The following is a 20,830-nucleotide window of genomic DNA, read 5'->3' on the forward strand; positions in this document are numbered from 1 at the left end:
CATTACTGCTGACAGACCAACCACCCAGTGCGGATGGAAGTTGTTATTCTGAGAATGAAAACAAGATCCTGGAGCTGAACAGTGAATCCCGAACCGCTGATCAGTCCTGACATTCACTTTTCTATTTTCTTCCTCTCTTGTCTTTTTTTGTTTTCCTCTGTGGGATGCGTTGACAAAATTCTTCTTTCCAATTTCTTGATTTGAATGATAAAATAGTATTGACAGACCCCTGACTGGGGGGGGGCTGGAAAGAAAACCACCTCTTCCCTGCAAAGTTAATAAAAGAGTCAATCTTTTCAAAGGCTGAACTACAGAATTCGTGAAGTAGAAAAGATCGTTGGGTTTCTGTTTCACAAGTTCTATACTCTGCCTTGTTAAGCAAATGTGAGGAAAGTTTTTGGATAGTTTAAAAAGTCACCTTTCAATTTGTATTTTTCTGGTTTTGATTGTTCAGGTTCTTTTTCCCTTTAAATGTCTGTTTTTGGAAGTTTTTAATGATGTCCCACAGCAGTCCTGGTCTGCAAGAACCGTAATGTTGTCACAATCTTCCAACTGCCCCTTTGAGCAAACATTTTGCCCCCGCCACATACTCAAAAACTCCCCGACATTTCCACAACCCTTGTAAACTTCACAAATGACTTTTGTGAGTAAATGACGTCTTCCTTTTCCTCATCTGAGCTGGCACCTGGCTCCAAACTGTACATTTCATCATTCGTCATTTTTGTTGCACTGGTAATGTTGGGTAGGGGGTGTGAGGGGCTGTAAACTAGCGGTAGAGAGTGTAAACAAAGGGATGATGGGAAATGACTTCCTCCACGCTAACTACCCTTCCCACAACTGAGGGGGGAATTTCTAATGAACACCTGCTGCTCTGCAGAAACTTTGAAAAAAAGTTTTTTGAGTTTGACTAAAAAATAATTATAATTAAAAATTGTGAAGACTTTGAAAAAAGATCAAAATGATGATCTGTGGGACTTGAGTGCTTGTAGAGGGCTCCATGGATGAGTGGATGTTTCACAGTGCTGTAGATTATGTTCTGTAAAGTTTGCATTGTTTGTGTGTCACCCTGTACAGACTGGGGGCCCGTCCACCCTGCCACTGCTCATGTATAAACAATACTAAGTATAGAATGTGGATAAAAGGCCGGACGTCAAACTTCTATAGATCCGTTGGTGATTCTGAACATCTTTAAGAGAAATTTAACAAGCGAGGAGCTGATGGGGACAAATCTCATGAGAGAAGCTGCTGGAAGAACGTTGCATTGGTTTGTGTTTTTATAAAACCGTAATTGGAGTGAAAGCTGAGAAGCCGCTCTCACAGCTGCTGTGTGCACTAAGTGTTGTGTGTGTGTGCTCCTCATTTGTGTAATTATGATTGGGAGGCTGATTTGGAGCCAGTTCATCAGCGCGTGACGATGGTTATTTTGGAAAGAAAAGACTGAAATTTTTATGAAATATATAAAAACGTGTGCTGGGGTATTTATGTAAGATTACAGACTTAATGGCTGCATCCAGCCTGCATGACAACAATCTGAGCCAAAGGCTTCAGACAAACAACACATAAGCATTTAGACAAGTCCCACATGAAATGACTTTAACTTTTATTTCTTTAAATATTTGTAAAGAATTTTTCTCATATTTTAATTCAATAGTACTACAATATAATCTTTTAACTACAAATGTGTTTCATTTATTTTGTTCTTTTAATGTCAACTAATCGTTTGTTAACCCTTGTTCTATCCTAGCCACTTTAACATTGGGAGTTGGGTCATCTAGACCCACTAGACAGTGCTCTGAACCTTTTTTCTTCAATGATTTGTGATCTTCACTGGTTTCCAGGGATTACATGAAATCTTTCCACCTTTATCCACCTTTGTCATGGTAGGGAGAACACGTCAATGCAAGGGTGGGGTCATCTAAGATGGCACAAGGGCTAAGATAGCACAAGGGTTACTTACACAAAAACAATGTGTTTGTTGTTTCAATTATACAAAGTAAACATTTTGTCACAAAGAGCTTAAAAAAATAGGCGTTTTGGGCTAAAATATTAGGACGCTCATGTAGAACACCTCTGTCTTTCACACATATTTTTTCCTTATGGAAAAAATGATGAAACAAAACATTTATTCTTACAATAAGAACAAAATTACAACACAGGTTATGAAACAATGTTCACTTTTTCAGCAGATCAGCATTTACTTATCTGAACAGGTGGTTTAGTCCTTCCTGACGCAACCCTACAGCACTGGATTATTATTTTTTGTATTTTTTCTTTTTCTTAGCTCACTGCACACCCTGGGAAGCAAACCCAGGTAACCTGTATGACAGTCCAACACTCAGCCACTCGCAAGTTATAATCAGAATCAGAATTACTTTATTGATCCCACATGTGGGAAATTTGAAATAAAACAAGAGTAGTAAAATATTGCATAGAACATGACCTAAATTAAAGTTATAAACTGTAGTCAGTTTCAATAGGAATAGTTTTATTTGTATTCAAATGCCTTACTACTTGCGTTTTATTTTTTTTAACTAACCACTGATAATGAAGAAGGTTTAAATTGGGATTTAAAAAACAGTATTACAGCCAGTCATGTCAAAATGTAGCAAAACTAGGATGGCAACATAAATGGATCTTTTGATCTAAAATTAAAATGTTAACTTTTCTTTGTGTCTTTTTTGTTTCAGAAGTGTTACTTCACAGATAAAAGAATAAACAAGAAAGTAAAAAAAAGAAAAAACTGACTTCTGAGCAAACGTGAAGCTCATGGTTTGTTTAAAAACAGTCCAACAGATTCCTGCTAAAAATCCTAAGTGGTATTATCGTCGTAACCCTTGTGCTATCCTAGGCACTTTAACTTTGGGAGTTGGGTCATCTAAACCCAGTGCTCTTCACTGGTGTCCAAAGATTACATGAAATCTTTCCATCTTTATCCTTTGTCATGGTAGGAATAACACGGCAATGCAAGGGTGGGGTCATCTGAGATAGCACAAGGGTTAACGGGATCCAGTAAAAAGGCTCACCTCTGTGGGTCAGCAGCACAGGAGCAAGTGTGTTTCTGTGTGGGAGGGGCTCTCAGAGGCCCTGTGGGGGACTGTGGCAGCAACATTTGAAATATTCTTTTGTTTTGCACGCATCAGTACTTCATCAGCCCACTTCTCCTTTATCACAACTTTCCCACAAACAGACTTTGTTTCTCATTTGCGGGGGCGGATGCAAGGTCTCTCTCCTTTTGCAGTCTGAGACAAGTGGAGCCGTGTACATTGACAGGGAGAACACGGTTGTAGAGGGAACGTATGGGAGATTGTGTTTGAGTGTAACAGAGCTTGAAGTAAAGTCTTGTTTGGAGAAGAACATGGCAATGACAACAGCATGCCTGAGTTTACACGGCTGAGATGCTGTATGTGTCTGTTGCAATAGCAATCCAAAAAAACAACAACCAATCAGCTGAGTCAAGCTGGATGTTTTTCTGAAACCTCGCTAAAAGTCATATTTGCAACATGGGGGGATAGGAGAAGTAGTAGTATATTTTGTACTCGTAGACCTTAAAAATTACATGTCTTGTTGGTTATATATTTTGGGTTTACTTGAACATGAATTTTGCACACAAAAACATCACGCACATGACTGCTGGTGCACATGCATGCAGATTGGGGAACTAAGAATCACGTTGCTCACTTTGCTGCAGGTTACTTGGTTACAGACGAGAGATCTTTTGCAAAAAGGACTGCAGAGTGCAACACACACAAACACGCAACTTTCAACAGTCCTATTGCAGGTTGGATCCAAGAAGTTAATCAAAATTTGAATAAAGAAAACTTCAGACTTTTGTCAGGGTTTTGACTATTTCTTACCACAGAGAAGAACCACACCGGAAAGGAGACTTTTTGTTAGACTTCTGCAGAAGGAGAAGCCTGTCTGTCACAGTGCAAGCTCCCACAGAGGAGCTCTGTTTTCCCAGTCCATTTTATTGTTGGCATGGGTTGATTACATGAAAGTGGGTTATTCAATCAGGCAGAACAGAAACATATTTTGTATAATCAGGACTTTGAGCGTCAATGTTTTCTCACTGAAAGACAGAACTTAGACACAATCATATTAGGGTGATAACTGCCTGTGTGAGCACTTGATAACAAAATACACTCCATCAATGCATTCCAAATTGTTATGCAAATTGTGTGTAACCCTAGTGCTATCCTAAGCAATTTAACGTTGGGAGTTGGGTCATCTAGACCCACTAGACAGTGCTCTGAACATTTTTCTTCAATGATTTGTGATCTTCACTGGTGTCCATGGATTACATGAAATCTTTCCACCTTTATCCACCTTTGTCATGGTAGGGAGAACACGTCAATGCAAGGGTGGGGTCATCTAAGATGGCACAAGGGCTAAGATAGCACAAGGGTTACTTACACAAAAACAATGTGTTTGTTGTTTCAATTATACAAAGTAAACATTTTGTCACAAAGAGCTTAAAAAAATAGGCGTTTTGGGCTAAAATATTAGGACGCTCATGTAGAACACCTCTGTTTTTCACACATATTTTTTCCTTATGGAAAAAATGATGAAACAAAACATTTATTCTTACAATAAGAACAAAATTACAACACAGGTTATGAAACAATGTTCACTTTTTCAGCAGATCAGCATTTACTTATCTGAACAGGTGGTTTAGTCCTTCCTGACGCAACCCTACAGCACTGGATTATTATTTTTTGTATTTTTTCTTTTTCTTAGCTCACTGCACACCCTGGGAAGCAAACCCAGGTAACCTGTATGACAGTCCAACACTCAGCCACTCGCAAGTTATAATCAGAATCAGAATTACTTTATTGATCCCACATGTGGGAAATTTGAAATAAAACAAGAGTAGTAAAATATTGCATAGAACATGACCTAAATTAAAGTTATAAACTGTAGTCAGTTTCAATAGGAATAGTTTTATTTGTATTCAAATGCCTTACTACTTGCGTTTTATTTTTTTTAACTAACCACTGATAATGAAAAAGGTTTAAATTGGGATTTAAGGGTGGTTATGTAAGGGTGGGGTCATCTAAGATAGCACAAGGGTTAAAGGGCTTATGTCATGCAAAATCAACTTTAGTACAACTTAAACTTTTAAGTGCATTATGATGTTCATTCCTCATATAAACAACCCCAAAGGGGTGTTTTGATCCATTCATGCACTCTGACCACCAGCCCCTCTCAATCCACAAACACGAGCGGGTTCTCATATTGTGACGTAGATATGTGAGAACAGGCCCTTCCAGGAAGAGTCTGCGCTGCCAGCCCCGCCCCCAGGCTAACACACACACATGCTGTATCCGTGGAGGTAGTGGTGATCGGAAAAACACTTTTATTTTCTATGCACAATATGCACATCCATAATTGCAAAAGTGTGGATGTTGTTTGTTTTTGCAGGAGAGCCAGACACTCTGCCGAGGCTGGCTCTAGGTTGATGTCATGAAATGGGCGGCACCCACACAGAGCGAAAGGCGGAGCCTCAGAGATTGAGTCGTCTTCCTTCAGGAAATGAGCTCGCGAAACTAACTAAAATTTAATTAAAAAAAAATGTTCTTCAGTGTGCTTAACCATTGTGCCATCTTAGATGACCCCACCCTTACATTGACGTGTTCTCCCTACCATGACAAAGGTGGATAAAGATGGAAAGATTTCATGTAATCCATGGACACCAGTGAAGATCACAAATCATTGAAGAAAAAAGGTTCAGCGCACTGTCTAGTGGGTCTAGATGACCCAACTCCCAATGTTAAAGTGCCTAGGATAGTACAAGGGTTATAGACTGTAGTTCCACAATATTGAGCAGATGAATATTTTCAAGCAATATGTGAAAGAAAAAGGATCTTACTGCTACTGAAAAGCATGAAATAGTTGAACGCATCTGACAAGGTTTGAAAACCTTGATCAATTTATGAAAAGTTAAGCGTGATCATCGAACAATAAAGAGATTTGTGGCTGATTCAGACCAAACACACATTCGTGCAGATAAAGGCAGAATGAGGAATGTTTCTGCCAAAGACACTGAATTAGGAGAGCAGCTGAATCTTTTGACACACTACATGTATATTTGAACAAACCCCTAATGTAATTTCGGCTAAACTTTATTCATCTTCATTATCTTTGCATCAGTTCTTTTGATGGACCGGACGGAAAAGAAAAAGGGGGGGGAGAAGAGAGAGGAATGCTGGGGGGGGGGTTTATTCCTGAAATATTATAAATATTTTGCACAGCTGGCTTTAACACATGCCATTTGACAGAACCCCCTCAATTATGACAACAGGTGACCTTTTAAATTCAGAAACGCTTCCAGGGAGCTTACTTAAGTCCAGCTCAGACTTTTTCCTTGGTCCTGTTCAATATATTAAGCCACATTCAGGCATGTTACACACAAAATACAGAATGGGAAATCACCATTAGGGCTGGGTATGAATGCCAATCTTCTGAAACAAATTGGTTTAGGATTTGATTCAGTAATAATTCCTATTCTAAAGTTAAAAACAAAAAAAATCATACAATTTCCTGTAACCCTTGTGCTACACTAGGCATTTTAACATTGGGAGTTGGGTCATCTAGACCCACTAGACAGTGCGCTGAACCTTTTTTCTTCAGTGATTTGTGATCTTCACTGGTGTCCAAGGATTACATGAAATCTTTCCACCTTTATCCACCTTTGTCATGGTAGGGAGAACACGTCAATGTAAGGGTGGGGTCATCTAAGATAGCACAAGGGTTAAGACATAATTCGAAATAACTATTAGATCTAATGATAACAAGACAAGCAACAGTTCTACACTGCAGACGTAGGAAAACCACATTCTGGATTTATAAATCAGTGTTGCAACTTGTACGACATATTGATTTGAATCAATAAAATCGATTTTTCTTTTAAACCCGGTATTAATTTGTAGTTTGCCTTCTCAGGGCAGATGCACTGGAACTCACAACGAGCAAGAAAATGGGTCAGTGGACACAGGAATGCAGAACAGAGTGCAGGGAGTTGATAATCATGGTTACTATTTGATTGTAGCTTCAGTTATTAGGTTACTAATCTTAAATGTGTGATGAAAAATGAAGGCAAGACAGAAACGTCTGTGTTTTGTTTAAACCTGTAAGAACAGCGTTTCTTTACCCCAGAATGCTGCATTAGACCTTTACTTGATCAGCCTGTGTTTCTGGATCTAGAGAAGAACAAAAGGCAAAGATGCATATTCTTCAATTTACTAAAAACTCCCCAGAATGCAATAAGCCATGATGCTGTAGTCCCTCCTGCGAAAACCTGCAGACATGACAGGAAAGTCCATCTAAGATGGTAAATGTTGGCAGTACCTGCAAACAGCAACAAAGTGTTGGAAAAAATGATGTGAGGCAAAGTTCCCAGTCAAAAAAGTTTCAGCTATTTCGGTCTGAAGGAGGTCTGGCATGTAAAACAAATAAAAAGGTTGAAAGTGTGAACGTTCTTCAAAAGCTTTCCTGCAGAGAGAAAAATGGAGCTGCAGACCAAAGTAAAATGCATTCAAGTGTTCCACTACCAGCATGTGTTGCATGTCCCAAAGGATGAGACAGCAGCATTTCAGCATTTTGTTAAATCAGCTTCTACTTCCTGTGTTTAAAAACAGTTTAAAATGAAATTTTAGTTTTAGTTTTTAGATGTTGTCAAACCAGCACACAGTCAAAGCATGTCCATCTAAACTACAAAAAGCGTTTTGGTTAAAGCGGATCTCCCATCATGAACAACTTACTCCTGTAAACGAACAGGTCAGTCAGACATGGCTTTGCTAAATGTTAAAAGGACTTTTAGATGCTGGAAAGGTTGAACTTCTTTACTTTCCTTTGTTTTTTTCTCTAACCTTTTTCCATAGCAGTTCTGTTGTAACTCAGTCCAGACGCACTTAAATGCAAACCCAATCAAGAACCTGTGAGGACCTGCTGCAGCAGGAACAGGACAAAGAGCCAAAAGAAAAACCTTTTCATTCTGAGCTCCTGCAAAATCCCTCCACACACACACACACACACACACACCCACACACACACACACACACACACACACACACACACACACACACCCACACACACACACCCACACACACACACACACACACACACACACACACACACACCCACACACACACACACACACACACACTTGTGCACGAACACACAACCACTCTGCTGGAATATAATTGCATGAGAGAGGTATTCCCTACTTGAAGAGCAGCACTGCAAAAACCAACACATGCTCTCTCACAATGACTGGCTGATGATACAGCTTTTTTTTGAAGTGCTCACATTCTTGCTCAACACTTCTCACTCAATAAGACAACTGACTGTTATTCTGTGTATGTCTGTGATTTCGCGATTGTTCAAAAAGTAAAGATCTGTTCGAGTGCGTCCTCAGGCCTTGTGATTTTGTATCTCGGTAGGAAAGCTGTCAGGGTGAGAATTCCTTGAGCTCCTTTTCCAAATGATGCAACTGTTGCTATCTGCAGGACGTTCAGTGTCCTGCTGGGTGTCTGGCTCGGCTCAATAGCACAAGAGAAACTGGAATAAACACGCGGAGGAGGGAAAATCTGCTGGGGGAGCAGTGTCGAGCGGTAAACAATGTCAAGAGTTACTTCAAGGTTTGAGCACCGGATTCCTCATTAACACAAAAGCAGGCATCCTTCTTGTTGTGCGAGTGTAGAGGAGAAAGGAAGGATACCAACTCATTACCTTGGAGCCGAGCAAACAATGTCAAAAGTTATGGTCGTCTCGGGCTGCTCCCAACTCAAATGCTCCACAAATCCTTTCTGATGAGCTGCTTGATGAATCGGGCAGAGCTGTGTCCAATGGCCAGTAAATTAAAATTCTGTTTTTTTCCCCCCAAGAGATTAAGAAAAAGACATCATTCTCTTGAAGAAGGAGCAACAAAAAGCAATAAAAAACCCAACTCATTGCGTTGCTGTTAAATATACGATTTATGTGCACGGTTTGAATTAAAAACTAGCTTTTATCATTCTGAGTTACAGTAAAGTAGCTGCCAAAGGCATCAGAGTATGTGACAAATCAAAGCAGCTGCGTCTTCAACAAGCTCCTCTTCCCATGACAGTATCAGTAAGTGATGGATTTGTGTTACAGTGTCTCCACTATCTGTAAGAATCAACAATCATACATCTCTACATCTGAATATGATCACATTGCAAACAATCATAAAGTGTGTGGAAAAAGGGAGAAAAAGAAACACATGTAACGTGAGATAATCCAGCATCACTCCTATCATCTCTGCATCCTCATTTGAAAAAAAAATAAAATTGTAGTATTATTGTCTTTATTTTAGTAATCGAAAGGCACGTAATCTGTTCAGTGGTCACATCAGTTAGAACTATTTTTACATTTCTTTTCTCCACGGAAAAAAATAATAATCACAAACTGAAACGTAACAAATTGTTAGATTGATTTGTAACACTAAAAATAGACTAAACGACTTAGAATTTTTTTGTTGATGGGGCAGATCATGACTGATGTTGATTCATCAACCCCCCCCCCAGATGAATATTTTAGCATTTTTGGGGAAAACGCTTCCAACTTTTTTCTGAGAGTTTGAAAAGGGAACGAGAAAGAACTAAACAGCCGCATTTGCGTCACGTATGTAAATTTACAAGCTTTGTGTCATTTTTTCTAAACCTTTTCATGGGTCACACCTCCAGAAGGTATTGTCTGTTCAAACCAGATTAAAAACTAGAAATAGTTAGAAATAGCATATCTTTACTTAATTTTTTATAATTTCTAATCGTTTCTTCTATTACTATTTACAATTGGGTAGACTTTTATAAATCATTATTTCTATATTTTATATTTAAATTTTATTGTTTTTTGTGCACAGCACTTTGAGTGACATATGTTGTTGAAAAAGTGCTATATAAATAAAGGTTGATTTGATTTGATATATAAAAGCAAATTCAGCTGTAATTGCTGAAGATGAATATTATCAATTACAATGACCTTAATGATGTTTGAAATGAAACTACAGTGGTTTTAAGACTTTATACTTGAAACTTAAATTGTTTGTTAAGACCTACTCTGATGAAATCGGTGTTTGTGGTGTTTTTAACATGTTCTTGTGGATGAAAGAAAATTAATCTTAAAATAATCTAAATCGTTGTGAATCAGAAGCAGGCGAAAAAAAATGCTGTTTGGAAAATATTATATTTCTGCGGTAAATATATGCTGGGTGGGCCACAATGCTTCCACTTCTAGACGTCAACATCTTTATTTTTCTCATCTGAGCTCAAAACTGTCCGGTTGGACAGCTCCGATATTGCTGCCATTTTTATTGAAGTGATAATGTTAGGTTGGAGGTGTAAGGGGCTGTAAACTAGCAGGAAAGAATGTAACCAGAGGGCTGCACTGAACAACTCGGAGGCAAATTTCTGATGAACTACTGCCGCTCTGCAGAAACTATGTCCTAGAAAACGTCACAGTTTTTTTTTTATTTTGGCTAAGAACTCTATAATCGTAATTAATATGCCACTGGGAACGCTTTTACAATAGATGGAAAGATGATCGGATGATCTTTTCAGTCTTTCATTTCATTTACAATAAAACAAAACATTTCAAATTTGATTGACATGTTGCTACCCTACTAGTCTGCATAGTTTGTTTAGTTTCTGGGTGAAGAAACACAGAGGGATTTACCATCCAGTCTTTAATCTTCTATTTTTAATTAACTGATGTACAAAAGGCATTCAGTTTAAGCTGCAAGTCCGGAGGAGTCATGTCATGACACTAAAGTAACAGCTCCTTCAGCAGAACAGTGTTCTGGAGAAGAAAGGTGCTCGCTAAACCTTTTACCTTTTTTGGTAGAACCACTTTTTATATGCATATTAGATTACTTTTGATTATTCTGAACACCTCGGGTATATTTCATTCAAGGACATGTGTCAAACCGCACAGCTGTCAAATCCTTCCTTGTCAACTCAAAGTTGAAAGACTTGAGTCATAATGTGCAACCTGTTAAAAGAGTTGCACACTGCTGGAAAATGCAGCTCTCCCCATGTTGGAATGATAAATGCTGACACTGTTCACAAGGCCTCTCAGAGCCTCTAATAAAGACAAACACACCATTTTTCCACAGTGTGTCAAGTGCTTGAAGAAAAGAAATGACAAGTGAAATTAACAACGTTCTCTCAGAGCTAATGGCAAATAAATTAGACAATTTGGTAAATGGTGGGCAGGCTGCAATTACATTTTGATTGAATTAAATGTGAATCCATCTGCAAACCTGCTACATGTGGCCAGTCCTGCCCACGCTGGGCGTGACAGCAATGCCCAATCTGCCCCGTCAATGATGTATGTGCTCAGCTAATACATCATTACTCTGGATCCAGACCAGTCCATGCATCCCACTGTGGTTCTTTGCTGGATGTATAAAATCCAGCAGCCTTTAAAGAAGTCATTTAGCTAGAAAACCCTCCTCAAAAGTCTGTCCAGTCCCAGTGTGAGAGCTCTTTCAGTTCTCCACCCAGCAAAGCTGAAATCCCAAAGAGAGGCTACATTCAATAATTTTGGGTTTCCAGCTGAGGGAGTCTGAAGTTGTGTACTACATGCAGGCTTCAGAAAGATGAAGAGGCAGCTTTCTGGAGGTGATGAATGGGGTGAAAAGTCTTTAGTGAGGCATTCAGGCCACTAAACCCAGACGGGAGATCTTGGCAGAGAGGAAGGAGTGAAGGATGAAGACGATCGGCTTTGGACACGAGTGCAGGTCCAGCTGCTGGAAGGAATGACAACATGGGTATTAGAACGTGGACTAAAATATGACACAGGCAGGCAGAGTAAAATTAAAATAAAAAACGTCCTCAATAGCAGAAGAAATGACAAACTTTAAAGACAGATGTTTATTGTGAAGAGACAGCTCAAGAAAAGATATAAAAGACACCCTAGAAAAAGGTTAAGTCCATAAAACACACGAAAAAACAGAACTCTTATTATTATTTCACATTAAAATATTTCAAATTTAGGAAAATGACAGGAAAAACTAAATTGTTAACCCCAATTGCTGGTAAAATCTTTAAAAAGTGAGGTGCCAAAGTTTGCAAATTAACCAGCAATAAAACCAACGTCGAAACATTTCTTGACGTAATCCAGATGTCACCTGGGGGAGCGGTGAGCTGCAGACACAGTGCGGCGTGGATTTAATGCCACAATCCAGACCCATAATGCTGAGTGCCAACAGGGAGACATTGGGTCTCATTTTCAGAGTCTTTGGTTTGATCCGGCCTGGATTTGAACTCAAAACCTTCCAGTCACAGGGTGGACACTGAATACTGGTATTTCTTACAATTTTTTTTTTTTTTACTCCAAGCCTATTGTTGTTTAAGTTAGGGATCATTTGGTCAAAAATAGTTCATGTTTTAAGAACATCCTGTTTTATTAATGTTCCCATTAATTTACTCCTGTTTAAACAAACCAGTTCTTTCCTGATGAACCAACCTTTCCATGTGTGTGTAAACAAAACATATGTGTAAATCCTTTTCTAAAAGGTTTACTGTGTTGTTCCCATCTTCACTGGACAACTTACTGACAATGGCTTTCATCAAGCTGAAAGTGGAACAAGTTAATTTTTAAATCAGGGGTAAAATGTCTAACTAGGAAAGTATAAAACACGCCTAAAGCTTAGTCAACAGTCAGCACTTAGGATTAGGTGGAGCTTTGAACAAACACTGCATCGCTGTGGAGTCAGCCCAGTTTAAAACCTGAGTAAACAGAGCTTAACAGGACCAGTATGACTCACATCCTGTTCCAAAAGCCAAGAGATGTTCAGCACGTGAATTCACAGGCAAACCAATGTTCAGCTGTTCAAAGTTGGTGGCCAGCAAATGTTTACAAGAGAGTCCGACTGCAGCAGACTCGATCACCAGCCCTGACAATTCAAATTGAATTGGTTAGTTCAAAAGGGGCCCAAGTCCACAATTTTTCAAAATGAAGATATTATATGTTCTATGGTCTTCAAGATAAAAGCTATCTGATTGTGTGCAAAAAAGTCCCAAGGCTGTTGTAATGTATTGACTATGCTTGACATTTAAAATGCATTAAGTGCTAAATTCATGGACTTGGGCCTCTCTTGCATGGGTTTAGCGTTATCCCATAGATGGCAGCACTAGTTATCCAATATGGCAGCACCCCTGTTTATTTCAAGAAGGGCCCAAGTCCAGAGACTTTAGTTTGCTAGTCCTCTGAAATGATAAAAGTGAAGTGCTTCATATTATAGCATTTTTAAGCTATGAACTGGTGCTAAATCTGGGTAAAGTATTAATCATTTGGTGTAGCCTCCCTTTAAGCTATCCAATTAAAATCATTTTCTGGAAAAACAAACCTCTTGGACTTGGGCCTCTTTTGAACTAACCGATTCAATTCCTCCTTGGTGGATTGGGCATGGACATCCCTGTAAGTAGACCTATCCTGCCAATATAACGTTACAGTCACATCAAAAGTGTGACGGGAAAAAAAGAGCCCAGCTGACTTAAGAGCTTTCATTAATGAGTCCCCAGCAGCATCCACACATGCCTGGGGACTGTTTGTGTAGCCTCGGCTCTAACTGTGCTGGAATGCAGAGATATGATAGACACTGTAACGTGTTCTGTTCGAGCAGCCAAGATAAGATTTTAAATCAAAGCTGCAAAACACTTCTGGTGTTTACCTTCAGGATCAGTGGAGCGTGCAAACAGGAGTGTTGCTGTCATAAAGTTGTAGATAAAGTGGGACAATGGGATGCCCTTACTGATACATTCTTATACAATCTAAATCTAATGTACAAATTTAGCTTCAGGGGTTTAAACCGGAGTCACACTGAATGGAACAACAGTAAAATGCTCTCGCGTGGAGCTAATCTTCAATTTTATGTCAGTCTCTTGGAAAAAAGAACAAAAAAAGAAAAACTGAGGTGCAGATTACTTTGAGATTGCTGCCTAAAACACGGACCAGCTGGACCTTTAGTCAGCGAGCTTAAATGCCCGAACTTTTTGAAAAATAGATGCTCCAGCCTTCATGAAATGTGGAAATCCTTCATGGTTACACTTACTAAAGTAGGTACATATTCAATTGTACTATGATAAGCAGCAATGTGTGCAAATTATTCATTGAAGCTTTAACTGCATTGATAATAATGCTGTAAAGGATCTAAGCAAGTCAGACAAGGTGTGACTACAGTGCAGGCCTGTTGTCTGTTCTGTCAGTTGATGAAAATCACTTCAGTCATAACAAACTGGAGAAATGTCAGTCTGCAGATCTGTGCTATGTCATTCACTTATTTTTGTAAATGGCGTTACTTAAATAGCGCTCTACTACCTTCATGGAAATCCCAATGTGCCTTACAGTCACAGACCCCATTCATCCAGGCACACACATTCACACACTGATGGCAGCTCCACTGCCGGGCACTGGCGCCAAGCTATGACCACCAGGAGCAACGTGGGGCTCAGTGTCTTGCCCCAAGGACACTTCAACACATAGGTGGGCAGAGTGGGAACTGAACCTGCGATCTTTTGAAAAATAAATACCTCTGAACCACGCCCACCCTATGCCAGAAATGTTTGTTCAAGGACTAAACATATAAATGAATAAAGCTTGTCGTAAATTGTTAACTGTCGCTTTTTTTTTATCTGGGAAGATAAATTGGACTTGTGCATGCTGCACAATGATTCATTAAATCACTTTCATTAATGGGCATCTATTTTTTGTGACGTCCTTAGGGCGACACAAATGATAAAACCTTTTATCATTCAATTAAAGTCTTTACTTCTTTACCTCTTTATCAACTGTACATTTATCACGTTAATTGATTATATATTTACATATTTTCATGCCAGCCTTTAATAAACTGCATTTAAGTTAAAAGATCATTTAACGAAGATTCTGAAGGATTTTGATTCCTCCCTCTTTTTTTGTCCTTCATAACTATTAATGTTTTGTTTCATTTAGAAACTCGAGAGGCTTTCAGTTAAATTTAAACGTCATGATGCAGTTTTGAATCTTTTGAATACTTATTGATAGTATTTTTATTAAACAGTTGACATTTTCATACGTACCTGTCTTTGTCTATTGGTTATGGCCCGTCACTGACGTAAATTGATTGACATTAATCATATAGGAAGGATGATCATAATAGTGGCATTCTTCTTTAAGAGCCACTCTGATGGAAATTGTGTTTTTGGTGTTTTTAACATGTTTTTGTGCCATTTTCTGATTATGGAATACATTTAAAATTAAATTATGATTAAATTGCTTTTTTTAAATGAAAATCTTTGGCAATCAGAAGCAGACAAATGATGCAGTTTGAAAAAGATCCTATTTATGACGTAGGAAATAAGCTGGACGGGCCATTGCTCTATTCTGATAGATCCACGTGTAGATGACTAGATTTGCCAACATCTCTATTGCTCGCCATTTTTGTTGCACTGGTTGGGGTGTGAGGGGCTGTAAGCTAGCTGGAGAGAATGTAAACAAAGAGCTCTCAATAACGGGTAGGGCGGCAGGGTTGCTCTATGCCAGCAGTTCCTGTCTCAACTCAGACGTGAATTTCTAATCAACTACTGTTGCTCTGCAGAAACTGTCCTAGAAAACAACAGTTTTATTTTTCAAATGTTGCATAAAAACAGCTAAATTATAATTAAAAGACAACTGGGTATTTATAATAGATCAGAAGATAATTGGAGTGGGACCAAAGAAACATTAAAACATCTGAAGTTCAGGAAGTTTGTGCGCTTGGATCTGATGTAAAATGGTATGCTAAATTGTTTCTTTAAGAAGGGATTTACCATATTTCTTTCATTGTTTTTGTGGATCAAGAGCAGCTAGTTCATACTTACAATCTCCCCCTCCTTTCCTCCAAAATCCAGAAAAAGTATCCGAATTCCATCGTCCGAGGACATCTTGAGTTTTTCAAAGGAATAAGAAAGAAGAACTTGAGGGTTGACAGAAGCGTTAAGGGCTTTCCTCGGACTGTCCTCCCCATCTACTGCTTTTGGGTCGGCAAGCACTGAGAAACCCTTCTCATAGTGAATCACAAGACGGCACTCTTGACCTTGATACAGGCAACCTGGAAAATAAACAAAAACAACTTTTAGCAACTTTTACAAAGAATAACTTTTCAAAAACTGTTTTGATCTTGCTCATAACAAAGGAAAAATACTTTTTAAAAGAAAAGTCTGACATGATAAAAAAAAAATACATAAAAAAGACAAACTTCTAATTCTGTTTTGGATAATTGAGTGTACACAGAAAAACTTGTGTCGCAAAAAGATCTGAGCTGTTGGCTGCTTCCAAACTAGAGCACCAGAAGCTTTAAGACAAGAAAGGCGCCCTATCATACATCATCATTGCTCCAAGTCATGCGTCCAGACTCCTTCTGCTAAAGCAACACATCACAGGTTGCAACACTTCAGTAAACACAACTTCTTGTGGCAAAGACAGTCAAAGCAAAATGCAATTTTTTTTAAATTCACAACATTTTGCGTCATTTCTTTCTTTCTCCTCTGTTCACAGCAGTTGTCAGGCAGCAAGCTGAGTGCGACCTAGTATCTTTATCAACACTGTCAGTTTAAGTATCACTTCTATCAGCTTAGTCTCATCCCCACACAGTGGGACTTCATGAGATTTACTCCTATTTATCATAGATTTCACAGCACGATATCCTCACCCGCCCTGACGGACACAAACTCCCCAAGCATAAGACTTTATTTACTACATCAGCTTCAATTTGATTTGTTTTGTTTTCTGCCTAAAGTTTCCTCGCATGTTGAGCAACCTTGATCTGCTTCATGACCCAGGTTCGGCTGAGTTGTTGAACAGATTGCTTTACATTTGACCCAACAAGTTCACAAAGATGATTTGTGTTAAACAGAACTGCTGCAAGTGGCAAAGTCCTGTTTCTGTAAACAAAAGAAATCAGAATTTGCGATTGAGCGGGAGTTTTTTTTTCGTTATAGGTTTGTAGTTGAGACCTATATCTACTGAAGATGGCATAGAAAATTGACTGATAGTGTCAAAAATCTCTTCTGTCAGCGATGTTCTTAGTTCTACAACCAATTTAAAATAAATTTTCTGACTTTACAGGGTCCTGATGTCTTGATGCGATATATTAATGCCTTAAGTATTTTTTGTATGGAAAAGCTAACTGTTCTGCTGAAAACTGAATCATTAAAGGCCTGCTCACTGGATGAATTTGAGTGTTGTTTGATCCTCAACATAACAAATATAGTAGTTAGATTTTTTTGGGGGGTAATTAATCAAAACTCATTAAAAACTGAGGTACAGCTATGGAAGCGATTCTGTAGCATAATTAAAAATAAAAGTCAAAACCAGAAATGTTTTTTCATTTTCATAATGAAGCTGCATTTTTTGACTTCCCGTTTTGACTTTCCCTTCTCAACACCGCTTATTCTGTCACTTAATTAAAATGAAATGAAAATGGAATGGAAATGACATTTCATTTTCAAAAAGTTCTCTGATAAATGTGTAGCAAAATTCATTTAAAAATGTCTAATTTGATCATTAAAATTAATTAAATGAATTTTGATACACATTTACCAGAGAACTTTTTGAAAATGATTAGATCTAAATTTGATTTGTTATTGTATGAATGTATGAACTGATGATTGTATTGTTTTTGTGTAATTCCTATTTGATTGCATTTCAAATCAAATCAAATCAAAAAGTCAAAAAAAATGTCAAATACCATTTTCATTTTCTTTTTAATTACGTGACAGAATAAGCTGTGTTGAAGTATAAAATGAAAAAGCATTTTTGAAGGAATGCTTTTTCATTTTAATATTGAGTCATTTGATGCAGGTTCATTTTGAAAATTAAAAAGCATTTCTGTTAATCCATTTTATTAGTCAAATTAGACATTTCTAAATGAATTTTGCTACACATTTATCAGAGAACTTTTTAAAAATTAAATGCCAAATACCATTTTCATTTTCATTTTAATTAAGTGACAGAATAAGCGATGTTGAGGAAGGAAATGAAAAAGCATTTTGGTGGATTGCTTTTTCATTTTAATTTTGAGTCAAAAAATGCAGCTTCATTTTGAAAATGAAAAAGCATTTCTGGTTTTGACTTTTATTTTTAATTATGCTACAGAATCGCTTCCATATACAGCACAGTAGTATCAGTCTTAACAGTATTTGTCCGAGAATAAGTTGCATTTTTTTTTGGGACAGTTTCAACACATCTAGTGATTTGAAGTGATACAAATCGGTTAGTTGACTTATTAGCATGTTCTTTATGGTATGGTTTATCTAAATAATTGTTCATATGTTGTGCTCATATACTAGGTTCCTCCAATGTGTCATGAGCTAAATAAGCATCCATGTGTTTCGGTAGTGAAGCCTGCAGATATTCAGTCTATTGTTGTTGTATATTCTGTTCTTACGATTTGCCTTACAAGTTGAAATGTCACTTCTTGTTCCTGTATTTTGCCAAATCAATTTCTCCCAAAGGTGCGACCTATAGATGACTTTTTTCCCCTTTATTGTGCATTTTTTGGCTGCTGCGTCAATTCTGGAGTTACTTATAGTCTGAAAAATACGGTTGAAAAAAGCCACCAGTTTTCCAAACAGTGAACCCCTCTGTCCTCTACCTGCAGATCCAAGATTGACTTTAAATACTATGTTTCAGCTTCAGTCAGCGCTTTGCGGGAGGGGCAAAGTCACATAATTGCTCCAACATCAGAAGAACGAAAACAACAAACATCAGTCTCAAAAATTCTCCAGTAACTCCAAAAGTTTTAGACCACCTCAACTGACAAAGCTACTTCCCACTTGTAGGACCAAGGATTGTTAAAATATAAGCTAATTGCATGCTTACCAGGAGTGGAAAAATAGGGCAGTTGTTAAACTAGCTTTACAGTGCTGTATTAAGAGTTCAGTTGTTTTCCCATTCTTCAGACAACTAAAAGTTTCCTTTTTTTTTTCACATTGCCCTTTATCTTTTGGCATGCTGTTGTTCCACTGTGCATCATTAGTGCTTCCCATGGGATACAGAACAACCACTGTTACTTCTGTGTTTCCTGACGGCCCAGTACTATTCATGCCAATCAGCAGTACAATTACCTGTGTCACTTAGTAAAACCGGGGACCCATTTTTCCTTAAGAAAACACTAGATTAATCAATCAAATAACATACTGTATTCTAAGAATCCAATGTTGAGCTTTCAAATGAAGCTCCATATAAACAATTTAAAGATAAACCTCAGCAACACATCCCCAAATATGGTCAGGTTTTGGAGCTGGTTCCATTTCACTATTGAGGCCTGTAAAGTTTCACTCTATTTTAGGGGATGGTTTTGAGATAAACTTGTAGCTATTTTAAGTCCTGGGATGTGACATTTATGGTAACAGGGTAACTACATCTTAGAGCAATGCAAGAAGGCTCTGATAATCTAGAATAAATCTTATAAAATTACTTTACCTTTGTCAAGCTAGACAAAGATATGGTGGTATTGGAGATAATTATCTGCACCAACACACGGGACATTGCTAAGCGAGTAAGATGAGATTCTTTTATTAAAAGACATTAACAACACAACCTAGATTTCTTTAAAAACGTTTCTGAAGTTGTTTTATTTATTGTGCTGTGGTCCCTTTCTAGTACTTTTGTTATTATTGTGAAGATATAACTTCGATCATCCACTCTGATCATCTTTTGATCTATTTTTAAAAGCATTCCCATGGTCTTTTAATTATGATTATGCTGTTTTTAGCCAAAGTAATAAAAATCAAAACTGTATCGTTTTCTGGGACAGAGTTCCAGTTCTGCGACAGTAGTTCATGAGAAATTGCCCTCTGAGTTGTGGGCGGGACTATTGGCATGGCGTAGGCCCATCCCCTCACTACCCATCATCCATTTGTTTACGTGGTCTCCCGCTAGCTTACAGCCCCTCATAAAACCCAACCTAATATCACCAGTGCGACAAAAATGGAGAGCAAACGAAGACGTACATGGATCTAATTTTCCACATCTGAATGCATCAGAATAGAGTAGGGGGCATGGAGCTTTGGGCTTGATGATTGTCGCTTCTACTTCAAGGCTACAAGATTTTTCAAAAGGCATTTTTTCGTCTGGTCCTAATTCAAGATTTTTATAAACAAATGTTTAGAAATGCTATTTTATTTAATTTTTTTTTTTTTTTTACTTGTTCTGTCCAACAGCTGAGCAAACAGATTAGAGCTGAAAGCCTTTTGTGTTGGGCAGGTTTTACTATCACAAAAAGAGGTTATAGAACGTTAGAAGCCAGAGTGTAGATTTGTACAAACCCCTTTTTGTTGAATTATTTTTATTTATTTATTTGTTACATTTAGTGTGTGTGGGGAGGGAGAAGGAAAGAATGTGAGGGGGGGGGTGGAAGAGAGTAAAAGGAAGAAAGGTGAAAAAGTGGGGGATACAAGCACTGATTTGAATAAGTTATTAATTTAAGCTGTAACAATTATACCAAATCTGCTGGTAAGACAAATATTACATCAAAGGTGAAAATCTGACACAAAGATGAGCGGAAAATATCTGTCCATCAATACACTGGGTTAGGAGGAGGGATGAAGCAGATAAGGAGCAGTGTAGCAGTGTGGCAGTGTGCACGTGCACGTGGGGGTGGAGATACATGCATGCTGCCGAAGTGAACCGTGTGCGCATAAGGGGAACCAGATCCTCCCCAGCCAGACCAGCCAGACCAGCCAGACCAGGAGAGGGGAGGAGAGACCCCCAGGCCAGGAGCACCCCCAGCATCGGGACCCAGGCAGCCCGGGAGGGGGGGGGGGGGGGGGGACCGCCCACCCAACCA

At 38.3% G+C, this 20,830-nt stretch overlaps 1 protein-coding gene across 2 annotated transcripts in view; it reads right to left on the reverse strand.

The window, feature by feature from the left end:
- Positions 1–8,956: 8,956 nt before the first annotated feature.
- The window catches only part of sntb1 (syntrophin beta 1), a 51,382-nt gene continuing 39,508 nt past the window's right edge, over positions 8,957–20,830 (reverse strand). The window contains exons 7-8 of one of the 2 annotated variants that reach the window (XM_023964055.1): positions 15,861–16,090; positions 8,957–11,764 (exon numbers count right to left, since the gene is read on the reverse strand). In XM_023964055.1, the coding sequence (XP_023819823.1) occupies positions 11,675–11,764; positions 15,861–16,090 (320 nt within the window). In that variant the 3' untranslated portion in view covers positions 8,957–11,674. Of the gene's footprint in view, positions 11,768–15,860; positions 16,091–20,830 lie in introns of both variants that reach the window. The other variant, XM_023964054.1, reaches the window with a different exon arrangement.

This window comes from Oryzias latipes, chromosome 16, assembly GCF_002234675.1.
Source record: "Oryzias latipes chromosome 16, ASM223467v1".
Lineage (NCBI taxonomy): Eukaryota > Metazoa > Chordata > Actinopteri > Beloniformes > Adrianichthyidae > Oryzias > Oryzias latipes.